Source organism: Vulpes lagopus, chromosome 2, assembly GCF_018345385.1.
Source record: "Vulpes lagopus strain Blue_001 chromosome 2, ASM1834538v1, whole genome shotgun sequence".
In the NCBI taxonomy this organism is placed as follows: domain Eukaryota; kingdom Metazoa; phylum Chordata; class Mammalia; order Carnivora; family Canidae; genus Vulpes; species Vulpes lagopus.
In genome coordinates this window covers 6,270,071-6,295,502 of record NC_054825.1, presented here as the reverse complement: position 1 = coordinate 6,295,502, position 25,432 = coordinate 6,270,071, and the positions used below count along the sequence as shown (strand labels likewise).

Sequence of the window (25,432 nt, the reverse complement as noted above, 5' to 3'; positions counted from 1 at the left end):
TGTCTTCCTGGGTTTAGACTGTGGCTCTCCCTTCCTCCTGTGTGACCTAGGGCAAGACACACAACTTCTCTGAGCCCAGTACTCCACCTGGAGAACTGGGAACCAGTGCTGACTCCGCAGGTGTGCAGTGAGACACACCTGTAATAAAAGGTAAGAGTCCTCACTCCATGTGCATGTGCACGGTGCTGGCGGCCTCTGTCCTGGGCCCCAGGTCGCCTCCGCCCTCTCCTCGGTCCCACTGGAGCCAGTTCAAGCGCCCGCCAATCACAGGCCCCATAAACCTTGTCATTACTTGTGGATTCCTAGCAAATGAAGTCCCTAACAAGTGGGAATGTCAAGCGTTTGAATTCAAAGACATGAAAAAGGGGAACGGCTTTTAGAATAGATAATTCCAAGATGTTTAGATGGGAAAACAGGGAAAGGATGCTGGCACGTGTGCCAGGCTCTGAGCCAAGGACTGACCCGAATTCTCATCCAATCCTGAGACTCCTCGATCAGAGAAGACCGTCCACAGCAGCCCCCCGCCCACCGCCATCCACGGCTTATTGCGCAGCAGCACCCCCTTATTCGCGGTTGCACGGTCCGCGGATTCAGTTCCCCGCGGTCAACAACAGTCTGGAAGCAGATGACCCTCCTCCTCCTCCTCACGTATGGGCAGCAGGTCAGTAGCAGCCTCACGCTGCGTCACATGCCTACATCACTCACTTCCCCTCATCTCATCACAGAGGCACCTCGTCATCTCACATCTCCACAAAGCAGGGTGAGTGCAGTGCTGCTAAGATTTCTTGAGAGGGTTCGCGTACCTGTTAGTCTGGGACGTTGTTACAACTGCTTTGTTACTAGTTATTAACCTCTTGCTGTGCCTAATCTATAAATTAGAGGTTATCCTAGGGATGTACATGAAGGAAAAAACAAACCGTATTAGGACTGGGTAGTAGCCACAGTTTCAGACGTCCCTCTGAGGGTCTTGGAATGTACTCCCCGCAGATAAGGGGTGACCACATGTCTATGAAGGCCACAGACGGATACTCGTCCTCATGTCACAAGTGAGGAAACACGCTCAGAGGGGTTAATTAACTTGCCCAAGCGCAGCAGCCGGGAAGTGGTGCTCGAGAATCCTGGACCCCAGCCTTCCCAATGCTACGGAGCTGGCGTCAGGGTGTCTGCTAGGTCAGGAGTGCTCTGACTTTCCTTGGAAATGCTAAGGACAATCAGTAAGAATTTTTAAAAATCTGAAGAGACCAAAAGCCCACTGAGTACCTCACCTTAATTCGATCAATGTTGTCACCAGATAACTCTTGAATATGCTTGAGGCTGTATGCAAGGCCGGAGGGACTGAAAAATGTGATGCTGGCCGGGACGCCCTGCAGGGAGAGAGTAAGATGTGTCTGCGGCCACAGGCCCAGGGGAGAGACTGTTTCCCAAGTACCCCCCCACCCCCCCCACACACCGGGCACCATGAGCCCTGGAGCCCCAGGAGGGTTCCTGGTGGACGTGGCCTTCTCTGCTCCCTAGAGGCCGAGGCCGAGTTCAGGTGAGGAGGCACCGTTCAGAGAGCAGGGTGCCACTGGGGAGGCTGGGCGCTGTCCTCATCCCTCTGCCGACCAGAGGACAGGGGCCCACGGCCCCGCATGCCCAGCTGAGCGGACGGTGCCACCAGCTAATGTGGCCAAAGTGGCATCGATCCATAGGGCAGCGGCCCACGCCGGCTCCCCGTCAACTCTGCATCCTTTCTGAGGAAACAGAAGGCAGACTGGCCACATGGCCTTTTTGTTTGGGTTTGCACTAAATAACGGGACCAGCAAGGTCCTCAGAAGCCTGTCCTAGGAGGGGGATGGGAGGTGTCTCTCTGAATACAGATGTGGAAAACCTTAATTCACACAGGCGCCACCCATCCTCCTGCCTGAAGCCTCCAGAGGTCCCTGTGGCCTCCCGAATTCAATGCAGACTCGCAACAGGGGCCCAGCTGCCCTTCCCCCCACCCCGACAGCTCCACTGGGGCCCCACACGATGAAGGACAGTCACACCACGGCCCCCCGCTGCCCAGCTTACTAGGTCTGGGGTGCTATCCATAGGGCTTTGTGCCTATCATCTCCTTTCATCCTTACACAAACCCTACGAGAGAGGTCTACCCCCATGTCACAGATCCAGAGACAGAGCCTCGGCAAGTCGCACAGCCGGGGACAGTGCACGGCACAGAGGCTTGGGCCTCTTGTCCCCAGGGCCCCGCCACTCGGGTGCCCGCCCTGCTGGAGCTCTCCCTGGAAGCACCACGCACCTGCTTAGCATAGTAGCTGTTGAGGTTCACTTGGATTCCCGGGTGTGGGACCTTCTGATAGACAGTGATGCTTTCCATGGGAATCCCTGGACACAATCAAAAGCAGGAGGCAGGCTTTATTACACCAGGAGCAGGGGGTCTCCGCGCTGCAGGGCAGTTCGTGCGGACAGGCCAGCGCCACAAGCCAGACATGCCAACGCCCCCGAACAGGCTGCCGGGAGCTGAGGCGCAGACAGTGCATGCCGGCCCCGCTGGCTCTCGGTAGCCGGGGATCCTCAGCTTGCGGCCTCCTGTCCTCTGCTATTATTCCTGGTAGCGCGTGGGAGACAGACGGTAACACGGGGGAGACAGTCTCCGCTTTAATACAGGGGGCAAAGTTCCGGGGTCTGAGGTCGTCCTGGGTGACGGCCTTCATTCATTCAGGACCGAGGGGCTGAGAACAACAGCTGCGGGGCCCTGGGTTTCCCGCCCTGGGGGAGCTAGACCCGTGCTCCACACTCTCAGGACAGCCCGTGAGGCGGCTTCTGTGGTTAGAGCCATGTCACAGGCGACGAGACAGGCGTGTACAGCAGGTGTGACTTGCCCTCGCCCACGCAGCTGAACAGCAGAGGGAGATTTCCAGCCTGGCTCTGTCTCACCCTGAAGCTCGTACTCCCACCTGCCGGCGATCCCTGCTCCCAGACCCACCACGGGAGGGTGACGGGAGACAGTGTGCGGGTGGCCCCTCCGGCATCTGGGGCAGTGGCTGAGCTGCGGGACCCTGCCTGCCCTGGACATCAGCTCCATCCGGAGACTTTCCTCTGCACGGGGACCAGCACCCCCGTACACTTGGCGAAGGCTCAGTCACACCCTGTGGGCTCAGGGCTACGGAAAGGACAGCAGGCTGCACCCCACACCAAATGCGACCATGAGGGGTGACCCACCTTCCCCCCGGGACTCCACATGGCCGACCCCGAACCTGGAAGGGGGGAGGGAGACGGATGGGGAAGCCCACGAGCCAGTACACTGTCCTCACCTCTGTCCTTGAGCATTTGGGGCAGGATTTCTCCTTTGACGGTTCCACAGGGAAACAGAAGAGGCAATGCTGGTGACTCCCCTGCAGATAAATAACCCGACTTTGTCAACGCTTTCAAGAAAGGGGTGCATGTGCCAGGGCGCAGGGTGGAGCAGCTCTGGGCCGCCCAGTGTCGGTGGGTGGGAGGGAAGCCGCTGACCTTGCAGGACAAGGATCACAGAGGATTGAGGCAAGGTGCTCAGAAAACGGGCGTCCCCGCAAGCCAGGGGCTGCTGCCCCCCAGGCCCCTAGAGCCCCTCTGGTCCACACGAGCGGGCACGTGGCTCTGCACTTCAGAGAGCTGGCTGGAGCCGGGCTCGCTCATGACGCGGCAGGGAAACGGCAGCCCTGCGTGGCCCTGCAGCCACCCACCCCAGAGACGAGCTGCGCGTCTACTGTCCCCATCAGGACAGTGGCCACCCGGCCAAGTGCTCGAGGGGCAGATGGGTGGCCGTGTAGGGGCCCAGCCTGCTGGGAACAGCCCTGCCTCTCACCCTGCTCCCCATCTCCACTCTCGGAAGACCTGGGGGTGTGTTCAGCTCCAAGCTCTGCAGAATGAAGGTGGCATGCAGTCCGAACGCTGACCCGAGACAGTACCGTGCAACAAAACCGATGGGGCTCATGTCCGAATCCTCCCCAAAGCGAACGTTTTGATAGACCTCCCCTTCCCCCCCGCATCCGTCCCTCAGTTGGAAGAAGGTGTAATGGCTTTGCTCATGCACGGAGGCTTTTTTCTCTATCCCTGAGATCTCTGAACACCTCTTTGGGGACTGCAGGCAGAGGACGGAACGAAGCTCTTCTTGTCTGGCACCATCTCCCACCCACAAGAACAACTGGAGACTTCTTTTCTCCAGGTTACTCAATAACTACGTACTGGTGAATGTGTTCTTTAAGCTGCTCTGTACCCATCAGCATAGACGTAGAAGGACACCAGGGACTGGCAAAAACTCAAATGCAAGCTAGATGCCCACTGATTTCTCTTTTCCAGCGGGAGGAAATGTTTCACGCGATGTAGACACCATCCTTGGAGACTATTTTCAACGCCATGTTTAGGCACTGTTTTCTTAACCAGAGCCCGGGCGTCCCTCCCGTGTGTGTGTGTATGTGGGGGGGGGGGGGGGTGCTGGGGTGTGCAGGATTCTAGGGGTCAAAGCTGCTCCCACAGACCCGCTCCGGGGCAGCGTCGAGAATCCATCAGGAAAACCAAGGGCCTGCCTTTGCAGCAAGCCCAGGCTTCGGGGTGTGCAAGGGACATTCGGAAGATTCTAGAATCTGCCCTTCGAAGCACCTCTCTGAAGGTCTAGCATGGCACTGAGCTGCTCATGCTTATTCTCGGATTGCTGGCCACTAACTCGGGGGACGGGAGCTTAGCACGCATGTCCTGGCACAGGACAGAGGACTGTCTTTTCTCACCGCACCGCTCCCTGGAGAGCCAGGCCACGCATGCTGACTTCATGGAAACCCTCCACACTATCAGCAAAGGGAGGAAAATGTGAAAACGTCGCAGCAGGATCCTCTTCTGCAGAGTGGAGATCTACCACAGCTGTGCTTCCTGGGACCTAACCCCCTTCAAGAAGTCAGAGGCAACCCATTCTTTTTGGGGGATAAGTTTGCTGCCTGCAGATTTTTAACCCCATTAGGCCAACGCTAAATAGGCCAATGCTAAAGCTGGCTGATTCTGCAGAGGTGTGAGAGGTTTCCCGGAATGACAGGGAGAGACGGGGGCCTGGCAGGGGTCTCACCCGACAGAGAAGACCCAGAATGGTGACTCAACGGGCTCAGAGGCTGCCCATTCCTTTAATAGGAAGGAGGCCTGGGTGGGGGGGCTGTGGGGGTTGAGGCCAGCAAGGGTGCTGAAAGTCCCAGGAGAGGGTTGTGCAGGGGGCTGGGGGACTCCGTAAGTAGTCACCGTAGCAATTAAGGTAACGAGGCTGATTTTTTTTTTTTTTTTTAGAAATGCCATTTCACTGGAGGACACGTGCGTGGTTGGAAAGCTCCAGCAGCTGCCAGGCTGATTTCGGCCTCCCAGGCGGGGCTGTGAGGAGCAGGCCGGGCAGGCTGAGATTCTCATGGTTGAGCATCCAAACAGTGGAGCTGATGGCAAGGGAAGCAAGAGCTGAGCTGCAGGAGTGGCCCATCGGCAGCCCCCAATCCGGGGGACATTTCAAATAAACGCACTCCCCCATCTGACTCAGGCTGACCCCCTCTTGCAGGATGTTGTAAATTCCCCCTTTTACCATTTATTTGCTGCTTTCTTTTCCATTAGAGGAGACCTCCTGGGAGGGGAGAGTTTTCTATCAGAGCAATGAGCTATCAGATTAAATGAGTTAATAGTTTTAAGTGCTCGCCAAACAAATCTATCACATAGTTTTAATAATAAAAAAAAAGCGTTAAGTAAAAGAAATAAGCAGTAACTGTCCTGTTTCCTCCAAACACTGGAAGTAGATTCTTAGCTTTTAAAATCCAGTTTCAGAGCTTGCTGGGGGAGAAAGTCATTAATGCCTTGGTAAAACCAAGGTGAGCGTCCTTATTGGCAGCCAAGGAGAATCCTCATTTGGATATTCTAATTGACAAAGATTTATCAGGACACATAGGTGTGTTGGTAATAAGTTGGAAGAAGTAACAAAGGCTTTGCAAAGAACGCAGCCCAGTCTTCGCTGAGATAAGGCACAGCCTGTGCTTATCTCCCCTCCAAGCCTTGAGTCGGTTCATTAAAACACCAGCGTGACATCTCAGGAGTGACCCGGATCCTCCCTGCCTTGCGTATGAGGGGCAAGGAGCACACCGGCCTGATGGCTCTGCACCTGATAGGAAGGACTCAATTTCCTTCCATCTCGTTCTAGAACTAGTGCGTCCGTGGGGAGTACAGCCAGGTTATCTGCCCCAGAAACAGGCTGCAGCCACCCATTCCAGTAAGGAGCTAATTGTCATCCTGCCCACGGAACCACTCATCAGTCTTCGTAAACGAAGGCACCTAGTCCCCCAGGGAGTGCCACGTTCTACAGTTTACAGTGATTTCTACATTCAAACAGAAGGGCTTTGCTCCTGTTTACTGGTGACCATTACCCCCTGAAAACATTAGAAATAGCCTGGAGTTGGATCATGCTGGAACATATGCATCCCACACCATGAACTGCTGGGGGAAAAACCCAATCACATGACATTCTTCTCGTCCTGGAAGAGGTGAGGCTCGGTGACCCTCAAAACAGTCCTGTGGGCCTGAGGCCCCTGCGGCACCTAGGACAGTGGCCACCCCTGGGCCACCAGCATAGCTGCCCTCGGCTTCTTAGCCACTTTCGACGCCTGGCTGCACAAGAGTGCACAACTGACCAGCCCAACAATTGCCCCATCCCCCATACACCCTCCTCACATCAGCCAGCACAGTTCAACAGCGCTCAGCAAACACTGCATGGGATCACCTGCAGGCCGGGCCCTTTGCAGGGCTGGGGGGTCGCGAGGGAGGGGGCTGCACAGACCAGCGACCCTCACAAGACAGAGGGGGTTAAGCGACAGGACAAGGTACAAAGCGTGTGTGAAGTGAGTGAGGCCAAAAGAGGGCCAAGGTCTTCCGGACAGCGTGTGCAGAAGGAGCATAGCCCACGGCATCCCTGACACAGAGGGGCTGTGTCTCCAGGAATCTGCGGGAAGGACGGGGCCTCTGTAGGCAGCACCGGGGGCAGGAGATGAGGGTGTGCTGGGAGCCACGGAGCCCCAGGGACAGTGGAGCTGAGTCCCAATCCGGTGACCCTCTGGGCCCAATCCTTGTCGAAGCAGGTGCTGGCCTGGGCTGGAGCGGAGGAGCGGGCGCTCAGCACTGTGTTCCCGTCCCAGGGCAGCACCTCTGGGCCTCCAGCCCTGGCTCTCGTATCCAGCACTCCGCATGAGCTGCTGTGCCTGGGGGGCTCTTAAACATGACAGTCGCTTGGCCCACGGCTCTAGTGGCGGGGTCCATGGTTCCACTAGCCCACCTTCCGGCCCCTCTCGCTCTAAGAGCTCCCCCACATCTTTGCTTCCATCAAGGCTGGGCACTGCCTGGAAGGCAGACACCTCTACAACCCATGTCATCTCAGGTCCCTGTCCCCATGCTGCCCCAGGGACATGCTCCCAGGGGGTGGGTCCACTCTGAGAGAGGGAGCTCAGAGAGGGAGGGGCCCCTGAGAGGAGGGGAGGGGGTGCAGGTGCAGGGCAGGTGCCAGCAGCCGCTGCCTCCCTCCACTCCCTTAGTCACCGCAGATGGTCTCCCTGGATATGTTGCTGCCCAATGTTTTGTTTTGTGTAATGTTTGAGTTGTGTCAAGTCCTCTGGTGGAGAGGTGGGCTGGGGTCCCAGGAGTGGCCTGCACACTGCGCGCCAGCCCACGTCACCACGGATAGTGCACCCAGGAAGTGTTCCTCTGCAGGGGGCTAGGGGTGAGGCCGACAAACAAGTCAATGGGCTTCTTCAGGGGGAGGTGACCTTTTTCTACTTACGGGAACAAATGTATTCTGCAAGCTTTTCTGCATTTCCACAGTTTGCTCCTTCTGCATCTAGGCCGATTTTATTCACTGGAAAACAAGAAAGAAATATACGTTTTCACGTGGCTATTAAAGCCCACTGTCCCTGTGCTTGTATGCGTGTGCTTTACAAATGACACAGGACGTCCCGTCCTGTAGGCTGGTATCTGAGGGCCACAGGCACGTGTCAGATGGGAGGGAGTCCGGCCCTGTCCCACCCTCCCTAGATGTCTGGCTTTGAGTCTCCACCAATTTCTCTGAGCCCCCCCGAGCTCACCTACACTAGAGGAGGATGCCAGCCCTATGGGATGCCTCTACGGAGTATTCGAGAGGATGAGAGTAAACCGCTGGCCAGCTAGGTGGAGCTGAAGAATGGTGGCAAACATTTAGGATGTTCTGTGAGGGAGACGAGGCCAGCCCCCATCCAGAAGGGTGGTGTGGTCTGACTGGCCAGACTGGAATGGAAGGGAGGGCAGGAGAGGTTCCATGGTAACCTGCCAACAGGGACCCAGAGTATTGCGAGTACAGGTCATCTGGGGTGAGGGGCGGACCAGCTGCTTTGAGAGATTCCTAGCATGCAGGGAGGCAGGAGCAGACCCCCAGGCTCCCCTGCAGGCTTCCACGTGGAGAACACTGGCCCCTCGGCAGAGGATGCTGAGGGAGAAAGGGCCACAGGCCCGTGCTGTCAGGGCTCACTCCCTGTTCACGGGGTGTGGAGCGGCCCTGACGGAGGAGGTGCTGTGGGCATTGCATTTAGGGTTCATGTGAGACTGGCCGGCTGGTGACAAACTGCAGCTTTCACATAAACACCATCAGCTTTTAATTTACAGGTCATTTCAAGTGTCCTGAGTCCAACAGACAAAAGTCACATGTAGCTGTAAACCTGGTTCTGGAACAAAGCCGTTGCTTATGCTCACTGCCAGACCAGGCAGGGCTGCCTCTCCTCTGATTGAACTGGGAAGGTCCCAGTACACCAGAAAGCCTGAAAACTTCCCAGGAAGTGGACTGGGACATAAGTACTGCAGGGATGTCGATACTTAAACATCGACGTTCATACCCAGACAGGAGGAACCGCCTAGACTCACACACCACCTTGCTGTTCCAAGTGAGCACTGGCACATTTTGTCCTCGCACGACCCTGAGACCCTGGGGCGTCCAGCATGTGTCAGCAGTGTCTGTAAGGGCAGGCACAGGGCTGTGTGGTCCTCCCGGTGCCCACAGAGGCTCTCAGGAGAGATCAGGGGAATGGATGTTTGCTGGAAGGTCTCGACCTCTGTGGCGGCAAGGCTGGCTCTGCTCTAAGTGGGTACAGGCATGTGAGCCAGCACTGGGGCCCAGGCAAGCCCGCCTTCCGGGCCTCCCCAGGCGACGGTGGCAGGGGAGCTTCAGGTTACTCACAGCTGTGTGAAACAAACCAATCTGATCCTACACAAACCTGCCATGGGGTTCTTTACATTTGAGAGGTTAAGGCAAGGACAGCCATGGTGGATCCAGTCGGGGGGGCTCATGTAAACCTGGGGGTGAGCTCCCCTGCTGGTGGATGCCTACACTCAAAAGGTATCAGGTGGTTATCTGAAGGTGAGATAAAATCCTGAGTGCAAATCAGTAAGAATCAACAAATGGGATGTGAAGACATATTAACAAGGTTATGGATACAGATTGTCTCAGTATTCTCCCAGAATTAATGGGAAAACAATGAAAAATACTAAAAAACAAAACAAAAAAACCAGATATGGTTTATAGGGTTTCTGGGTAGCTCAGTCGGTTGAGCGTCCAGCTCTTGTTTTGGCTCAGGTCACAGTCTCATGGGTCCTAGGATCAAACCCTGGGTCAGACTCCAAGCTCAGCAGGGAGTCTGCTTGAGGGTCCTCTCCCTCTGCCCCTCCCTCCACTAGCTCTCTCTAAAATAAATAAATCTTGGTGGACACGGACATCAGGACCACTTGTGTGGACCCAGTTTCGGTTTCTGCTATGAGAAACATTTCTACCTTTTCTTTGCTTAAAATGTTCAACTCTCCTGACCTGATCTGCAGCTCTGGCTTGGGGGGGAGGGGGCAGTTCTTGGGCTCAGTCTGACCCGAGAGCTCTTATAAAATACCTCCCAGTAATCTCGGTGCTCACACTGCTGTGACAGTCCCTCCCCTTGAGTGCGGGCTGGACCCACTCAATTCAAACAAAAAGGTGGAAGAAGTGATGGGATGTCACTCTCCAAGATGATGAAAAGAAGCCAGTCTGGCCTGGATGCTCTCTTGCACTGGCTCTTGGATTATCTTGAAATAGGGGAATCCTGCTGCCGTGTTCTAAGGTAGCCCTTAAAGAGGGCCACATGAAGGCTGGGAAGTGGATCCACGTGCGTGCTTTTGGAGTTAGAACCTCCAAGTGGAGCCTTGAGATACTTGCAACCTGGTGAGGGACCCTGAGCCAGAGTGAGGGCCACGTGAAGGCTGGGAAGTGGATCCACAGGCGTGCTCTTGGAAGCAGAACCTCCAAGTGAAGCCTTGAGATACTTGCAACCTGGTGAGGGACTCTGAGCCAGACAGACCCAGCTCAGCCATTCCCAGATTTCTGACTCACAGAAACTGTGAGAAATTAAATGCTTGTTTCTAGTCACTAAGTTTTGGGGGAATTCATTACACAGCCGAGGATGACTGACACATGGGCCTGGTCTCCTCTGGCTGCCCCCGTTCCTCAAACTCTCCAGGCTCTTGCTGAGCCACAGGGTGAACAGAAGCACCAGCAGTTCAAGCAGTGTCTCTTCCCTGCACCCACCAGAGAGAGCTCCTCTTGGACATCATGTTTGGGAAAGTGAGCTAAGATAGAAGGTTCAAAAGTTGGGTGACTAACTTTCATGTTAAGAATGTGGTTTCTTAAAAAAAAAAAAAAAAAAAAAATGTGGTTTCTCCCAAGAGATTTTTTTTTTAAAGGTGCAAGCCCCCTAATTGCATCTTTCCTTTGATCAGATGTTTCGGCATTTAGAACGTGTGGCCTTTTCCTTCACAGTGGAATAAACAGGGAGCAGGCTGGGGCTGGCGGGTCCCCGGGAGACCAGGCTCTGCCGCCCGTGCCCACGGGATGCTGGCGCACTGCTAGCAGGCTCTGGTTCGAGGTTTCTCATCCCATACAACCACTTTTGTTCTTGGGTATTCTTGTTTGACAGAACAATGAGATGCAAGACGAACAGTGGTACTCTTGATATCAGACTGAAGGTAGCGTGAAAATCAAAAGAGGACAATTTACAAACACACCATGTTTGATAGCTGAAATGCTGATGTGTTGGAAGTTGCCTCTAGAATTTTCTTGCCTCTTTACATCAGAAAAAAAGAAACAGGGGCAGCCCGGTGGCTCAGTGGTTTAGCGCTGCCTTTGGCCCTGGGCCTGATCCTGGAGACCTGGGATCAAGTCCCACATGGGGCTCCCTGCGTGGAGTCTGCTTTTCCCTCTGCCTGTGTCTCTGCCTCTCTCTCTCTCCGTGTCTCTCATGATTGAATAAATAAAAATCTCAAAAAAAAGCAGCAGCAAAAGAAGGTGCAAGCAAATTCTTAACCGATTAGGGAGGAAATGGGAAAGGGGTGGTTTCCTTGGCAACCAAGGCTGATTCCCTCTTCCCTGATCCGTGTGGAGCTCCAGCGCTCCAGGTACACATTGTTCTTCATTGAATAGCGAAGCACTGGCTCTTAGTCAGGCAACTCCATGCTGGTGAACTCCTCGGTGTCATTTTATTCTCTGCAAAGAGTGCTTTATCATTCTTAAGCTACTCTCATCTTCCACCAGCATTTTAAAATTCATTTGGACAAACTGGACCGTTTTAAAACAAAGCTGCACGTTGATTTACTCACAGTTGCTAAGCATTGCTTCATGCTTACTTTTCATGTTTACTTGCAATGTTGATTTTTAATGCTTCACTGTTTACCTTTGTGCTTTAAAAATAACAGACGAAGTCAAGACTGGAAAATGTGGACTATATTAAGAAAATTATAAAAAACAGCTATCGTACCACCATCTGGAGAGAAGTACCTTTCGTAGGGTTATTTCCTTTCAGGTTGTGTTCTTATTGTAGTAAAAACATATAACATAAAATTTAGCATCTAAGCAATTTTTAAGTGTATAACTTCCGTGGCATTCAGTACTGTCACAGTCATCACCCATATCCACTTACAGAACTTTTTCATCATCCCAAACAGAAACTCTACATCAGATTAAACAAGAACTTCCCATTTCCCTCAACCCCAGACCTGCAAACCTCTACCGTACCTTTAGTCTCTTTGGGTCTGGCTGTTCTGGGAGCCCCAGTAAGTGGAATTATACAGTATTCATCTTTTTGTATCTGGCTCATTTCACTTGGCATAATTTTTTTTAAGAAAAGATTTTATTTATTTATTCATGAGAGACACACAGAGAGAGGCAGAGACACAGGCAGAGGGAGAAGCAGGCTCCCTGCAGGGATCCCCATGTGGGGACTCCATCCCAGGACCTTGGGATCAAGACCTGAGCCAAAGGCAGACACTCAACCACTGAGCCACCCAGGTGTCCCTGAGTGTAATGTTTTCAAGGTTTTTCCATGTTGTAGCATGTGTCAGAATTTCCATGATATTCTATTGAATGTGTACACCCCATTTTATCCATTTATGAGTCCAGGGATATTTAGGTTGTTTCCACCTTTTGCCTGTGGTGCTGATGCTGTTATGAACCCTACATACTCCAACGAGTATCTCTGTGAGTCCCTGTTCCTCTCCAGCAACTTTGGGGGTAAGGAGGGCTCTCTATTTAGTACAGGACCCATGTTTTTAAATTAAATTGAAATTGTATCATGTATCTATATTGCATCCTGCTTCTTTTTTTTTTAAAGGATTTATTTACTTGAGAGAGAATGAGTGCATGTGCATATGAGCAGTGGTGGGGAGGAGGGGGAAAAAGAGAGAAGCAGACCCCCCACCCCCCCCCGCTGACTATGGAGTCTCCAAGGGGCTTAATCCCAGGGCTCTGAGATCATGACCTGGGCTGAAATCAAGAGTCAGACACTTAACTGACTGAGCCACCAGGGTGCCCCTAAAGTTACCTTTTGTTATTGATAACACACTTCTTTCAATTATGCCTGAGTTTGTTAATGAGGCAGCTTTTGGAAAGCCCTAAGGGATGGGGGCTGGTTCCAGGGTAACCAACCTTGTGATCAGAGACAGTCGTCTCTTGCCTCTCGTCTCTTGCCTCTCCCACCTCCGAGGAGAAGAGCAGAGCTAGAGGTTGGATGAATTATCAATAAGCAGCGATTTAATCAATCATGCCTGTGTAATGAGCCTTCATAAAAACCCAAATGGTGTCACAGAGAAGTGTGGGAGGGTGGTATACCAGGAAGGGGTGAGGAAGTGCTACACCCACCCATTCACTCCCCACCTTGCTCTGTGCATCTCTTCCATCTGGCTGTTCATTTGTATCTTTTGTAATAAATAGGCAATAGTTAGTAAACCATCTGCCTGATTCTGTGAGCAAATGACCCAACCCAACACACATTTGTTAACCAGAGTACAGAAGTATGACTATGGTAGTAGCATAGACTACAGGAGAGAAGAAAAGCAGTTTTTCATTCCCCAAGGACTTTTTTTCCATTCCCCAATGACTTAATCTTGTTTTTTTTTTTTTTTTTAATTTTTATTTATTTATGATAGGCACACAGTGAGAGAGAGGCAGAGACACAGGCAGAGGGAGAAGCAGGCTCCGTGCACTGGGAGCCCGACGTGGGACTCGATCCCGGGTCTCCAGGATCGCGCCCTGGGCCAAAGGCAGGCGCCAAACCGCTGCGCCACCCAGGGATCCCCTCTTGTTTGTTTTTTAAACACTGTAGTCTAAAATATGATTTTTTGCTTATTAAATTTACAAATAGTTAATTAGTTAAATATATAATGTTGCTGGTAAGGAAACAGTGAAAAATCTCTCTAAAATAAATCTTAAAAAAAAAAAGGCAACCTTATCACTTAGCAAATACCAAGGTTCTGAGGAACTCTGTGCCAGGAACAGGGACAAAGAAAATTCATATTTTTTATTACAAATCATAATATCACAGTCATTCCTGGTGTTTTATCTTTACCTCGATTGCTTACCTAGAGAAGCAGTAGCATTTCCAACCACATACACTGTCTTAGCATTCCATTTTTCTTTCAGAGAATGCTTCCAGACTGTAAAACAGGAATTATATGTGAGCTGCAAATACCATAGTGGTTATTTGGACTGCTGCCCAAAGCTACTTGTTCATCCTAAGACATTTATTAACAAGGCAAACTATTAATAACCAAGTATAAAGAATAGCATCTCAAACTAAAATTTCATTTTTATTCTGTTCATATTCAGCAGGCAAATTTTTAAAAATTACTTTCATGATGTTTCAGTATGCCTTGCTTAAAGTATCCTCTCTTTTCCACAGTGGGCACTAGAAGCATGTTTAGTGTGTACCAGAAAACAAACATAACTTGAAGAATGAATTTGCAGGGTGACTTTAAAATTAAAAATCTAGACTTTTGGGATGCCTGGGTGGCTCAGTGGTTAAGCGCCTGCCTTTAGCCCAGGGCGTGATCCTGGAGACCTGGGATCGAGTCCCACATCGGGCTCCCTGCATGGAGCCTGCTTCTCCCTCTCCCTATGTCTCTGCCTCTCTCTCTCTCTCTGTCTCTCATGAATAAAATCTTAAAAAAATTAAAATCTAGACTCTTACTAAATTTTTAAAACATTTTTATTTTATTTTATTTTTTAATAATCTCTATGCTCAACATGAGGTACGAACTCACAACTCCAAGATCAAGAGTTGCACACCTGGGGCACCCGGGTGGCTCTATTGGTTAAGCATCCAACTGTTGGTTTCGATTCAGGTCATGATCTCGGGGTTCTGGGAATCGAGCCCTATGTTGGGCTCCCTGGGGAGATTGTCTCTCTCCCTCTCCCCCTGCGCCCCCTCTAAAATAAATAAATAAATTCTTTAAAAAAAAAAGTCATATACTCTTCTAAGAGCCAGCCAGGTGCCTAAAAAGTATAGATTTTTAAAGAAAAAGTCACGAGTCATTAAAAAGGGCAACTTTGTGTCTCATAAAGCAATACAACTGGTTTTATTTGGGACATAAATCTGAATGCAGTCAAGAAACTGTAATCTCGGATGTATCCATTAAGTCAAAGTAAAGCTAATACATTTCAGGTTCATAGGTAAACACAATTTTATAAAGAACACTATCATCTTTTTTTTTTTTTTTTTAGAACACTATCATCTTATGTCAAAAACAAACAACTTTAAATGTGGATTAAAGAAATACAAAGAGAAAATGAGTTTTATAATTATAAGGCCGCTGGGTATTCAATATTTTTTGAGAAGACAAAGAAACATGAGTTCTCCATTCCTAAAATCTGATTATGAGTGTAACTTTTCCTTACATTTAAGTGTTACACTACCCTTTACACTCACATGGGAGATTTCCTTTCCTTTCCTTTCATTTAAAGATTTTTATTTTTTTAAGTAATCTCCACACCCAACGTAGGGCTTGAACTTGCAACCCTGAGATCAAGAGTTGATCCAGCTGAGCCAGCCAGGTGCCCCTGGGAAATTTCCTTTTAAACAGTAACCAAAGACTGAGTCTTACCTTCTTTCCTACTCCACAAATGTAAATAATATTTGAAAATTATCTATAGCATGTGAACAAGCCATTCTCCAATCTCGTGGCAGATATTTCTAACAGAAGGTGAATGTGTAAGGTGATTTTTTTTTTTAGGCTATAATGAAAGCCTAATTAAATGTAGAGAGAGAACAAGCATTCACCACTGTCACTCATTCAGTGCCCACCACGGGCCAGGCAACATCCCAAATGGTTCTTTTGGGGGCTCAGATTCATAGCTGGTATCACAAATCTGCAACTTACAGACCATGTGGTCTGGGCAAGTTTCATACGCTGTCTTCAAACTCCTCATATGTCGAGTGGAAAAACTAATTGTATCTATTTCAAGGGTAAGTCATTTAAGATGGGGTCTGGCACAGAGAAGGCACCTTGTCAAGTTCTAGCTAGCTAGTAGTTACAAGTGATGAACTTGGGATGGAGGGATTATTTATTATGCCCACTTTACAGACAAGGAAACCAAGGCTCAGTGAAGTCAAGGAACTCGCCAAGGTCAGAATGGCCATCTGAACCGAGGCCTACCTTGCCACAAAGCCATCCTGTAATGATGCCTGACTGCTGCCTCTACTCCTTAAGATAAGTAGGGCTGGTCAGGTTTAGGTCTGAGGCTGGCTGTGCACTCTCTGGTTCCATGGCCTTGGACAAGTCCTTACTCTTCCAGAGCTTCAGTTTTCTCATCTGTAAAATAATGAGGACCACAGTATGTATGCTTCCGGCCAAAAATCCAGAAATAAATGAGATAATGAATGTAAAGTAGTTAACCGAGCCTGGTATACATTAGGCACTCCATAAATGTTAGCTATGAAGCTATCGGATCAAAAGACGAAGGTGGTTGTCCAGTCTGAACCAAGGCTCTGTTCCTATGTTTTGATGGAGAGAGGAGGAGGTAGAAGAAGGGTCTAAGAGATGATCGTGTTATTAGGTGCCTGACAGGGCACGAGCCATCGTTTCATTGTTGATACATATACATACCAGCATCTGTGACAGGGCACCACGAGGCACTCCCTCCCATCAGAGAGCTACCAGGTCAACCCATCGTTCTGTGTGGGACATTAAGAGTCAGCTTACAAGAAGAAAGATCATTTTCTGCTTCCTCCAAAGGTCACACAAACATGAATTAATTTGGTATGTAAATACTTCATTGAGCAAAAAGTCACTGAAATTTTTAAAATATGAAAAATCTATTTCTGGAACCCAGTCTCCCCAGTGGGAAGAATCAGAGTAAAGGAAGTCTGGTGGAATCCACAACAGAGCCCCTCACCTTCAGCTTTATTGTCTTTCTCCAAACACAGCTCCACTGCTTCCACTGCTCTGGGGCTGGTAAAAATGAGACCCCCATAGCCTTCAGGATGAGACAGCTGTGCACCAAACAGCAAGAGGCATTTTATTTTACATGATGCCAATTTCAACATTTCCTAGATTTCCAAATGCTTCATAAAACTAATTCCTTCTATCCATCCATCCATCCATCCATTTATCCATCCACCCATCCATCCTTCCATCCACTCTTCTACTCAACACCTCCTAGGAGCTTACTATATGCCTGGAACTATTCAGGGCTTTTAGGAATATACAGGTGAATTCACTATTCATGGCATTTTTCTCAAGCAGTTTATAGTCAAGGGGAAGGATAGGAAAGAGCACTCTCGGGTGGTATCGTAACAGGAACAGAGAGGGGCAACCTGACCCAGTCTGGGCTTGGGTGGGGTGCAGGCAGGAGGGCAGACTGGACTTGCATCTATAATAAAACTGGAATCTTCAAGGGGCTCAGTCGGTTAAGTGGCCAGCTCCTGATTTTGGGTTAGGTTATGATCTCAGGATCCTGGGATCTGGCCCTGCGTTGGGCTCTGGGCTCAGCAGGGAATCTGCTTGGAGAGTCTCTCTAATCTATTCCTCTACTCCCCCAACCTCTGCTCATGTTCTTTCTCTCTCTAGGGTAAATTAAAAAATTGCTGTTTTTACATATTCTTTCTCTCTATCTGTGAAAGTTCCCTGTGAGATGCGTGGGGTTACTGTCATCTCATAGGTGAAGACTCAGGCTTGGAGAGGCTAAGGACCTGGCCCAAGGTAAATAGCAGAGCCAGGACTTGACCACATGCCTTGTGCCCCCACTCACTGCATAGGGAGCTATATGAACGTCCAGAAGAGCCCTCAGGAGGCACACTGGCTGGTGGTGACAGGAGAGGCTCCTGTGGAAACTCTAGTATTTGTGTGACCACAAGGTCCAAGATGTGATCTTGAGTGATGAGATCTTTGGGGCCTTTCAGAGCTGCTTATGGAGGGCATGCTGACTTGGGTCCCTCTTACATAGTTCCCTCAGCACACAACTCAGGGCAGAAGAACGTAACAGGTACCAGATCATTGTCGGGTAAATTACTGAATGGATAATGCAATATTCAGCCCAAGTCAAAGGGGCGCTAACAGAGGTGTGGAGCCCAGGAGCAGGGCTGGGCACCGTCATCCATGAAACTAGCCTGGCTCTTGGCCTCCGGGTCTAGAAAGGAGCTCCAGGGGAGATGCCCCGGAGGCGCTCTGCTCCTGGGACTGGGTGCATGCTGGGGAGGGTGGCCTGAGCACTGAATCTTTGAAACATTTGGAGGTCTCAGCCCAGTGGCCCAACCTGGCGGAAGGTACCACCTGTGCAGGGCGTGGTCAGGTGGGAGGGTAAATGGGAGGATGGACAGGACTGGCCGCACGACTGAGAGCCCTCTCTGCCACCTGTTTCCCAGGCCCTCACAGACCCCGCCTCCAGGTCAGGGTGGCTTTCCGGAGGAGCTGCTGGAAGCTCAGGGACGGTCTAATAGCCTTTCACTGTAGCCAGGTGAGGCTGTGCTGCCCTCATTGTAAAGCGTGGTAGTAAAATGAGGGAGTGAAGAAATTCTCCGGCTTGGGTTGGCAGGGAACCTCCAGGGACTCAGACACTGACAGACCTTACCTTCTCAGAAAAACTGGGAAGAGACAAAAACTCAAATGATAAAACAGGGATCAGAGTGGCTTCAAATCCATATAATCCTAATTCCTGCAAATACAAGAATATAGTTCTGGATTGGCCAGGGTTGTTTGGAAAATAAGGAAAGAGTCACAGCAACAACGTACTCTGCGTCAGCTCCTCAGAGGGTTAGCAGGCCTCCCACCCTTCACCCCTGACCCCCTTAGCTTCCTTAGTAAGGCAATGTCATGCTATGCGGGGACCAGGAGCCTTGGGCACTTACCCTGATGTATGGATCTTGGCCACAGTCATCCTCTTTAGGGTCTTTCAGTAAAAGAACCTTCATTATCACCTGGCAGTCCTTCCAGGGTGCTGTGACAGAGCAGAGAAATGGAGGGATCTTAATTAGATCTCAAGGACTCTTCCTAAGCAATGTTAGACGGGACAGGAGCATGGTAATCAACTGCTAGCTGAGGTGACCTATCCTTGCCCACAATGACTTAGCATTAATGGGCTTGTTCCTTCTGAAGACCCTGTCACTGATAAGGCCAAGGGACGGCATGCTAGCACTTGATATCACTTGGAAAGGCAGATGAAAGCCATTAGGGAAAGCCAGTGTCCTGGCCACACATTTAAGCCTCGTAAAGAGGAGTGATGCATATTTGGGGTTGTATCATTAACAAACAGACAAATTATTTTAGGGAAATAAAGAATTACTTCCTTTCAAGACAAATATACTGAGTAGTTCATAAACATACGCTCTTCAGGGAATAATTATACTGACCCTTCTACTTCTCAAATGATGTTTTATAAATGTCCAATATTATGAGGTATCTTTCAAAAGTGTTCTAACAACCTGGAAAATAATTTGTTGAGATGTATCAAAAGCCTTGAATACTTCCTACTCTTTCTTCCAATAATTTCACTTCTAAGAATAAATACTAAGGCAATACTCAAATGTGTGCAAAGACTAACAAAGACGTTCATCTGGGAATTCTTTTTTTTTTTTTTTAAACCGAGATGTCATTGACGTACAACTTAAGTTTCAGGTATTTAGCTGTTCATTTGATACATTTATATAAGGCAGTATGATTACTACCTCTGTAGCTCAGCTAACACCTCTACCACACCTCCTCATAATTACTTCTTTTTTGTAGTGAGAATAATTAAGATCAACTCTTCTGGGAACTTTGAAGTTTATAATACAGTATTGTTGACTATAATCACTATGTTGTGCATTAGGTCTCTAGGACTGACTCTTCTTCTGGTTGCAGGATTGTATCCTGGTATTTAGAGTGGGAAACAAAGTAAATGTCCAAAAGTGAGAGAATGGTAGTTGTATGAAATCATTAAAATATTCCTTAATAACTTAATTACATGGATCATTTAATTTAATCACATCATAATGCTAAGTTTAAAACGTAGTTGCAGGAATAGTATAATTTTATAAATTTTATATCTATGTATATATGAAAGGATTTGTACCAAAATACTACTACTAATTCTTTCTTTCTTTTTTTCAAGGATTTTATTTATTCATGACAGGCAGAGACATAGGCAGAGGAAGAAGCAGGCTCCCTGCGGAGAGCCTGACGTGGGACTTGATCCCAGGAGCCCGGGATCACACCCTGAGCCAAAGGCTCAGACCACCAACCACCACTAATTATTTATGGGTGGCAGGTTAGGGTGATTATTTTCTTGTTTACCTCTTTCTGTATGATCCACATCTTTTAGACAATAAATATTAAATTCTTTTGGATCAAGGAAGAGAATTTAATACTACCACCCCCAAAGGCCTCACAATAAATGCTGCCAGAGACCTGCAGAATAAATTCTGCCTGAAATGTGGATTACTATCCCATAAGTAGCATTAGGCCCACCAGCTAGTTACTTACTAAATATTATACAGTGGTTGATAATAGCCAAACAGTGTATATTGTTTGGAGCAGAAATGTGTTAACTCTGAGAGCCATTACTTGTGATTTATTACTGAATTGGTTTCTGAAACATTATAGCATCTATGGGACATCTTAGGAAAATTTGGCTCAAAATGAATTGCTTTGTATCTAAGCAACCAACCCTGGGTGAACAAATAATAATCATGAAATCAAGTTCTAATTACTGCTGCTGTTGAGCTGTTGGCTAGAGAGACTGGGGATTTGGGGGAATGGGCAGTATTGTTTCTATCATTTCCTGAAGTTACTTGGAACGTGTCTCACACAGAAATTAGGAACCAGCCTTTCTGAGATGGTCACGCTCAGGTGTCAACCCAGGGCTCAAGTTCCCATTTATTCACAAGTGCTTTTAGCCAGGGAGATTATCCTAGGTAATCTGGGTGGGCCTCCTCCAGTCAGTGGCCTTAAGAGCAGAACTGAGACTTCTCTGAGGAAGAAATTCCAGCTGTGGACACAGCGTCTGCTCAAGGCTGGAGGCAGCCTGCCCTTCTCGGTGGCTTGCCCTTGGGGTCTCAGACTTGCCCTGGAAGCCTCCACAGTTACATGAGGCAGTGCCTGGCAGTAGGTCTTAATCCATATCCCCCACCAGCTGTTTCTCTGGTTGAACCCCCAACTGATCCCAAGAGCCCCTTCTAGGGCTCCAGGAAACTGTAAGTCACTGAGTGGCAGGTAAGACTTAGCATTTTCGGTTAACACATAAATGTTTCCAGGCACACAAAACAAGCAACGATTGTGGGATTAAAAGGTGGAAGCATCATGCTGCTAGAAGCAGTTGGTCCTGGGTGGCCGACCTCAGCCCCACCATGACCTTGCCATGGTGCTAGTTAGGATCTGGGATGCATATCCCCAGGAAAAAAAAAAAAAAAAGCCATGTGGACAGAAGTCAGGGATTCCCGGCATAGAAGTCACTCCTCACTCAGGGCCGCTGCCTGATGCCACCTACATATGTGCCTTTAGAAACACATGTACCTTGGCTGTCCCCTGAGCCAGTCCTCCCTCTGGTGAGTATTTCCTCTGCAGAGGGCAGTGTCTGTCACCAGGTCCCTGAGCCTTTGCTGCAGACCCTTTGGCTCTGCAGAACCTTTTGGGACTCCCCTCCCCCCCAACACACACCCAACCCTTATCTCCTGTAGACCTTTCTCTGAGTCCTTGGATTCTCCCGTGGGCTGAATGTGCTAATAGGACAGTGAACAGTACCAGTCAATTAGGCGGAATCAAGTCTCAAAACATTATCAACTTTAAATATTAAATTACTAAGAAAATTACTAATGTGTGAGCATGACTACCTTTGTGCACTTATCAGGTGATTTCTTTCTTGTGGAACTTGATGACATGGGGCTCTAGCAGGGCAAATAATCACCAGCAATGGTTCCTCTTAATTTTGCACTAGAGGTGCTTTGAGCAATGGCTGAGGAATGTGGGTAGTAATCTGATTTTTATTTGTCAATTCCAGCAGCACATCTCATAGTCTCTCTTAACAGTTATTATCTGGAAGCCATCAATTTTATTACCTAGGGCAACTGCAGAGTAGAACCCAGAAGAAACATTTTCTCTATTTGCAGCGGGTAGACTGGTTTTGCTTTCAAGTGTTTGCATTATTAAACTAAGCCCTTTGTACCAGAGTGATATTTTTTATTTTTATGCCTGTTTTCCCTAACACTTCTGTATGCCAAGTATATGAGAGGCAGCATAGTAATAGGGTTAGGACCACAGCCTTCAGAGCCAGACTGCCTGAGTGTGAATCCCACCCAGCTCTGCCACTCATCAGTTCTGGGACTTTGGTGTATGTGTGTGTTTTTTTTTTTAAGTTTTTATTTATTTATTCATGAGAGACACAGACATAGGCAGAGGGAGAAGCAGGTTCCCCACGGAGAGCCCGATGTGGGACTCGATCCCCAGACCCCAGATAACGACCTGAGCCAAAGGCAGATGCTCAATCACTGAGCCACCCAGGTGCCCATTTCTGGGACTTTGGATGAGTTTTGTCCTCTACAGGTCAGCTTCCTCACCCATAAAGCAGGACAAACCTCATTGATTTAATGCAAATAAAGCATAAGATCAGTCTCTGGTGTATACAGGTAGTCCTCAACAACTGTGTTGGAGGTCATTGTTATGTCCTTTGAGTCACTCAGCAACCCTACGGCTTGGTAGGGCAGAGGTTATTCCCACCTAACAGGAGAAAACAAGACTACGGCATGCACGATAAAGCTGGCATCAGATCCCCTTGACCCTCAGTCCTGGGCTTGTTCCCTGACACCACACTTTCCTCCTCCTGTTCCCCCAGAGAGAAGAGGGCAAGCAGAAATGAGAAAAGGAGAAGAGAAATACATCTATAAAAAAAGAAGCTTCCCACTGTGGTTATGATCAGACCCAAACTCCCTCAAATGACCTGACAAGCTGCAGCGTGTCCCAGCCAGGTCCCCACTCTCCCCTGAGCACTCCAGCTGCCCCAGACTTCTCTCCATCCCTCAGGCTTATCCTCCTCAGGGCTTCTGCCAACTCCTACTCAGCCTCCAGGTCTGGGTGTAAACAGCACTTCCTCGAGGACAGTTAGGGTGTGGGTCTGGCTGTGTGCTAAGAGATCCAAATGAACACTGGCTGAAACAGGGATAGGCCTTTTCTTCTCCCTGATGGAAAAGTCCTGGCTGACTGGTGGCTCTGTCATGCAAAGGGAGCGTCAAGCTCCTTTTATCTGGTTTTTCCATCATCCCCAGGTAGGAGATGAGCTCAGAGCTGGGCACGGGACAATGCAGGGTTGCTCAGGCCACGTTCAGGACTTAGCTTTTTATCCCCAATGAGATGTGATGCCACTGGGGGACTGAGCAGAGGGCTGATGTGCTTATATTCCAGTGAGGTCACTTGCAGGTGTGCAGAGGAAAGACTCAAAGTAGAAAGGATTAAGAACTGGGAGGCTCTTAGAACAGTCTCCACGAGGGGTACCTGGTGGCTCAGTCGGTTAAGTATTCGATTTTTGATTTCAGCTCAGGTCATGATTTTCAGGGTAGTGAGATCAAGCCCTGTGTGGGGCTCTGCACTGAGTGTGGAGCCTGCTCGAGATTCTCTCTCCCTCTGGCCCCCTCCAACCTCCCACATACTGCTTGTGTGCTCTATTTAAAAAATAAATAAATAAAATTTAAAAAAAAGTCTGGGTGAGAGCTGATACAGGTTTGGACTAGGCTGGTAGTCTTGGGAAAGAGTGCACTTGGATGTATTCTGAAGGTGGGGCCAATAGCATTTGCTTGGGTTGGATGCAGGGTAGAGGAAAGAGAGGTCAGGTTTATAACAACGGAGAATGGGAGCACATCCAGGAGATGGGGAATAGATGGGGACAAAGGTTCTCTTTGGGACATACTATGTTTGAGGGTACCTGTTCCCCACCAATGTGCTTCAGCCCATTTGTGCATTTTGAATGGCTTACAGGTGTGCCTGTGGGCTGATCCTCTCAGCCCTTGGTAGGGACCAGGGTTACCAGAACCACAGTGCCACTCTCCTCACACCCACCCCAGCCAGGGCTGGCTGCCTTTACCTGTAAAGTGTGTCTCCTGTGTGTACATATGTTGTATTTACCTTTTACTTGGTGTGCTGTAATGTTAAAAAAGTTGGAGAGTATGGCATCAAATGTCCAAATGAAGAAACTGGGTAGGCAATTTGGGCTCAGCGGGAGTCAGGTCAAAAAACAAAGACTTGGGAGGTGTTAGTGCATTGAGGGTATTTGAAGTCCGAGGACTGCTGAGACCATGGTGAGAAAAGGAGGCAGCCCAGGATGGAGCCCTACGGCACCCACACGGTGCCAGATCAAGTCTGGGCAGCGGGCAGGGAGACCCTAGCAAAGGAGAGGGAACACAGACTGGAGTTGAGTCTTAGTCATGCCATAACAGAATTCCACAGACTGGGGCTTCAACGGTAGACATTTATTTCCTCAGTTCTGGGCGCTGGAGTCCAGAAGCGAGGCGTCATCTTGGTTGGCTCCTGGTAAGAGCTCTCTTCCTGGCTTCCAGGCTACTGTCTTCTTGCTGTGTGCTTGCATGGTCTTTCTTCTGTGCAGAGAGACCTCTGGTAGCTCTTCTTCTAAGGACACCACACCTAGAGGATTAGAGCTCCACCTAACGGCAGGGCTTGACCTCATAATGACCTCATTCAATCTTCATGACCTCTTTCCTCCCTTTTCTTTCCTTTTTTTTTTTTTTCTTGAGTTGCCTCCATGCCCAAAGTGAGGTTTGAACTCAAAATCCCGAGATCACATGCTCTACAAACTGAGCCAGGCAGGTGCCCCTTCTTCATTACCTCTTTAAGGGCTCTATACCCAAATAAAGTCACACTGGGGATCAGGGCTTCAATGTATGAATTTGGGGGTGGGGGGAGCCACAGTTCAGTCCATAACAGAGTAAGCTACAGAATAAAGTGAGGGTAGATGATGTAGGGTGATGTGTGTACATTCCAGCTACTATGTATATAAGGTTTGGTGAGATTAATAAATGAGTTTAGTACCTGAACATGCTGAATACGTTGAAGATGGGTAAAGCCAGCTGAGATGCTTTTGTAGACTAGAGCCCAGAGTACTCTAGGGATTGGAGCAGGCAAGGGGGTTCTGAAAAAGTCAACAACCCCCGTCTCAGAAATGTGACTCTAATGTTTGTCTTCACCCAGAACTCCTTTAGTTGTTCCCATCAAGAAGTGACATACTCATCATCCCATCGTCTGCTATGAAGAGCAAGCAGTGAAATGGCAGGTCCCTGCATTTGCCCTGTTATGAATCCAAAATTTATGTGTTAAAGTCCTAACCCTCAGTCTGTGACCTTATTTGGAAATGGGGTCTTTGCAGATGTATTAAGTTAAAATGAGGTCATTAGGGTGGGCCCTAATCCAGTCTGACTGGTGTCCTTATAAAAAGGGGAAATGTGGACACACACTCAGGGAAAACATGAAGATGAAGGCAGAGATCGGGTGATGTATTAACAAGCCAGAGGGCATTAGAGATGGCCAGCAAACCACCAGAGCTGGGGGGAAGAGGCACAGAATGGATTTCCCCTTACAGCCCTCAGAAGGAACCAACCCTACTGACATTTTGATCTTAGAATCT

The 25,432-nt window shown here is 49.1% G+C and overlaps 1 protein-coding gene across 3 annotated transcripts in view; it reads right to left on the bottom strand.

Moving 5' to 3' along the window:
- The window catches only part of UROS (uroporphyrinogen III synthase), a 31,944-nt gene that overhangs the window by 2,618 nt on the left and 3,894 nt on the right, over nucleotides 1-25,432 (bottom strand). For 2 of the 3 annotated variants that reach the window (XM_041744013.1, XM_041744015.1), the window contains exons 2-9: nucleotides 18,681-18,769; nucleotides 18,404-18,487; nucleotides 16,730-16,826; nucleotides 13,918-13,992; nucleotides 7,802-7,876; nucleotides 3,294-3,374; nucleotides 2,279-2,364; nucleotides 1,266-1,364 (exon numbers count right to left, since the gene is read on the bottom strand). In XM_041744013.1, coding sequence (XP_041599947.1) covers nucleotides 1,266-1,364; nucleotides 2,279-2,364; nucleotides 3,294-3,374; nucleotides 7,802-7,876; nucleotides 13,918-13,992; nucleotides 16,730-16,826; nucleotides 18,404-18,487; nucleotides 18,681-18,743 — 660 coding nt within the window. In that variant the 5' untranslated portion in view covers nucleotides 18,744-18,769. Of the gene's footprint in view, nucleotides 1-1,265; nucleotides 1,365-2,278; nucleotides 2,365-3,293; nucleotides 3,375-7,801; nucleotides 7,877-13,917; nucleotides 13,993-16,729; nucleotides 16,827-18,403; nucleotides 18,488-18,680; nucleotides 18,770-24,840; nucleotides 24,941-25,432 lie in introns of all 3 variants that reach the window. The other variant, XM_041744014.1, reaches the window with a different exon arrangement.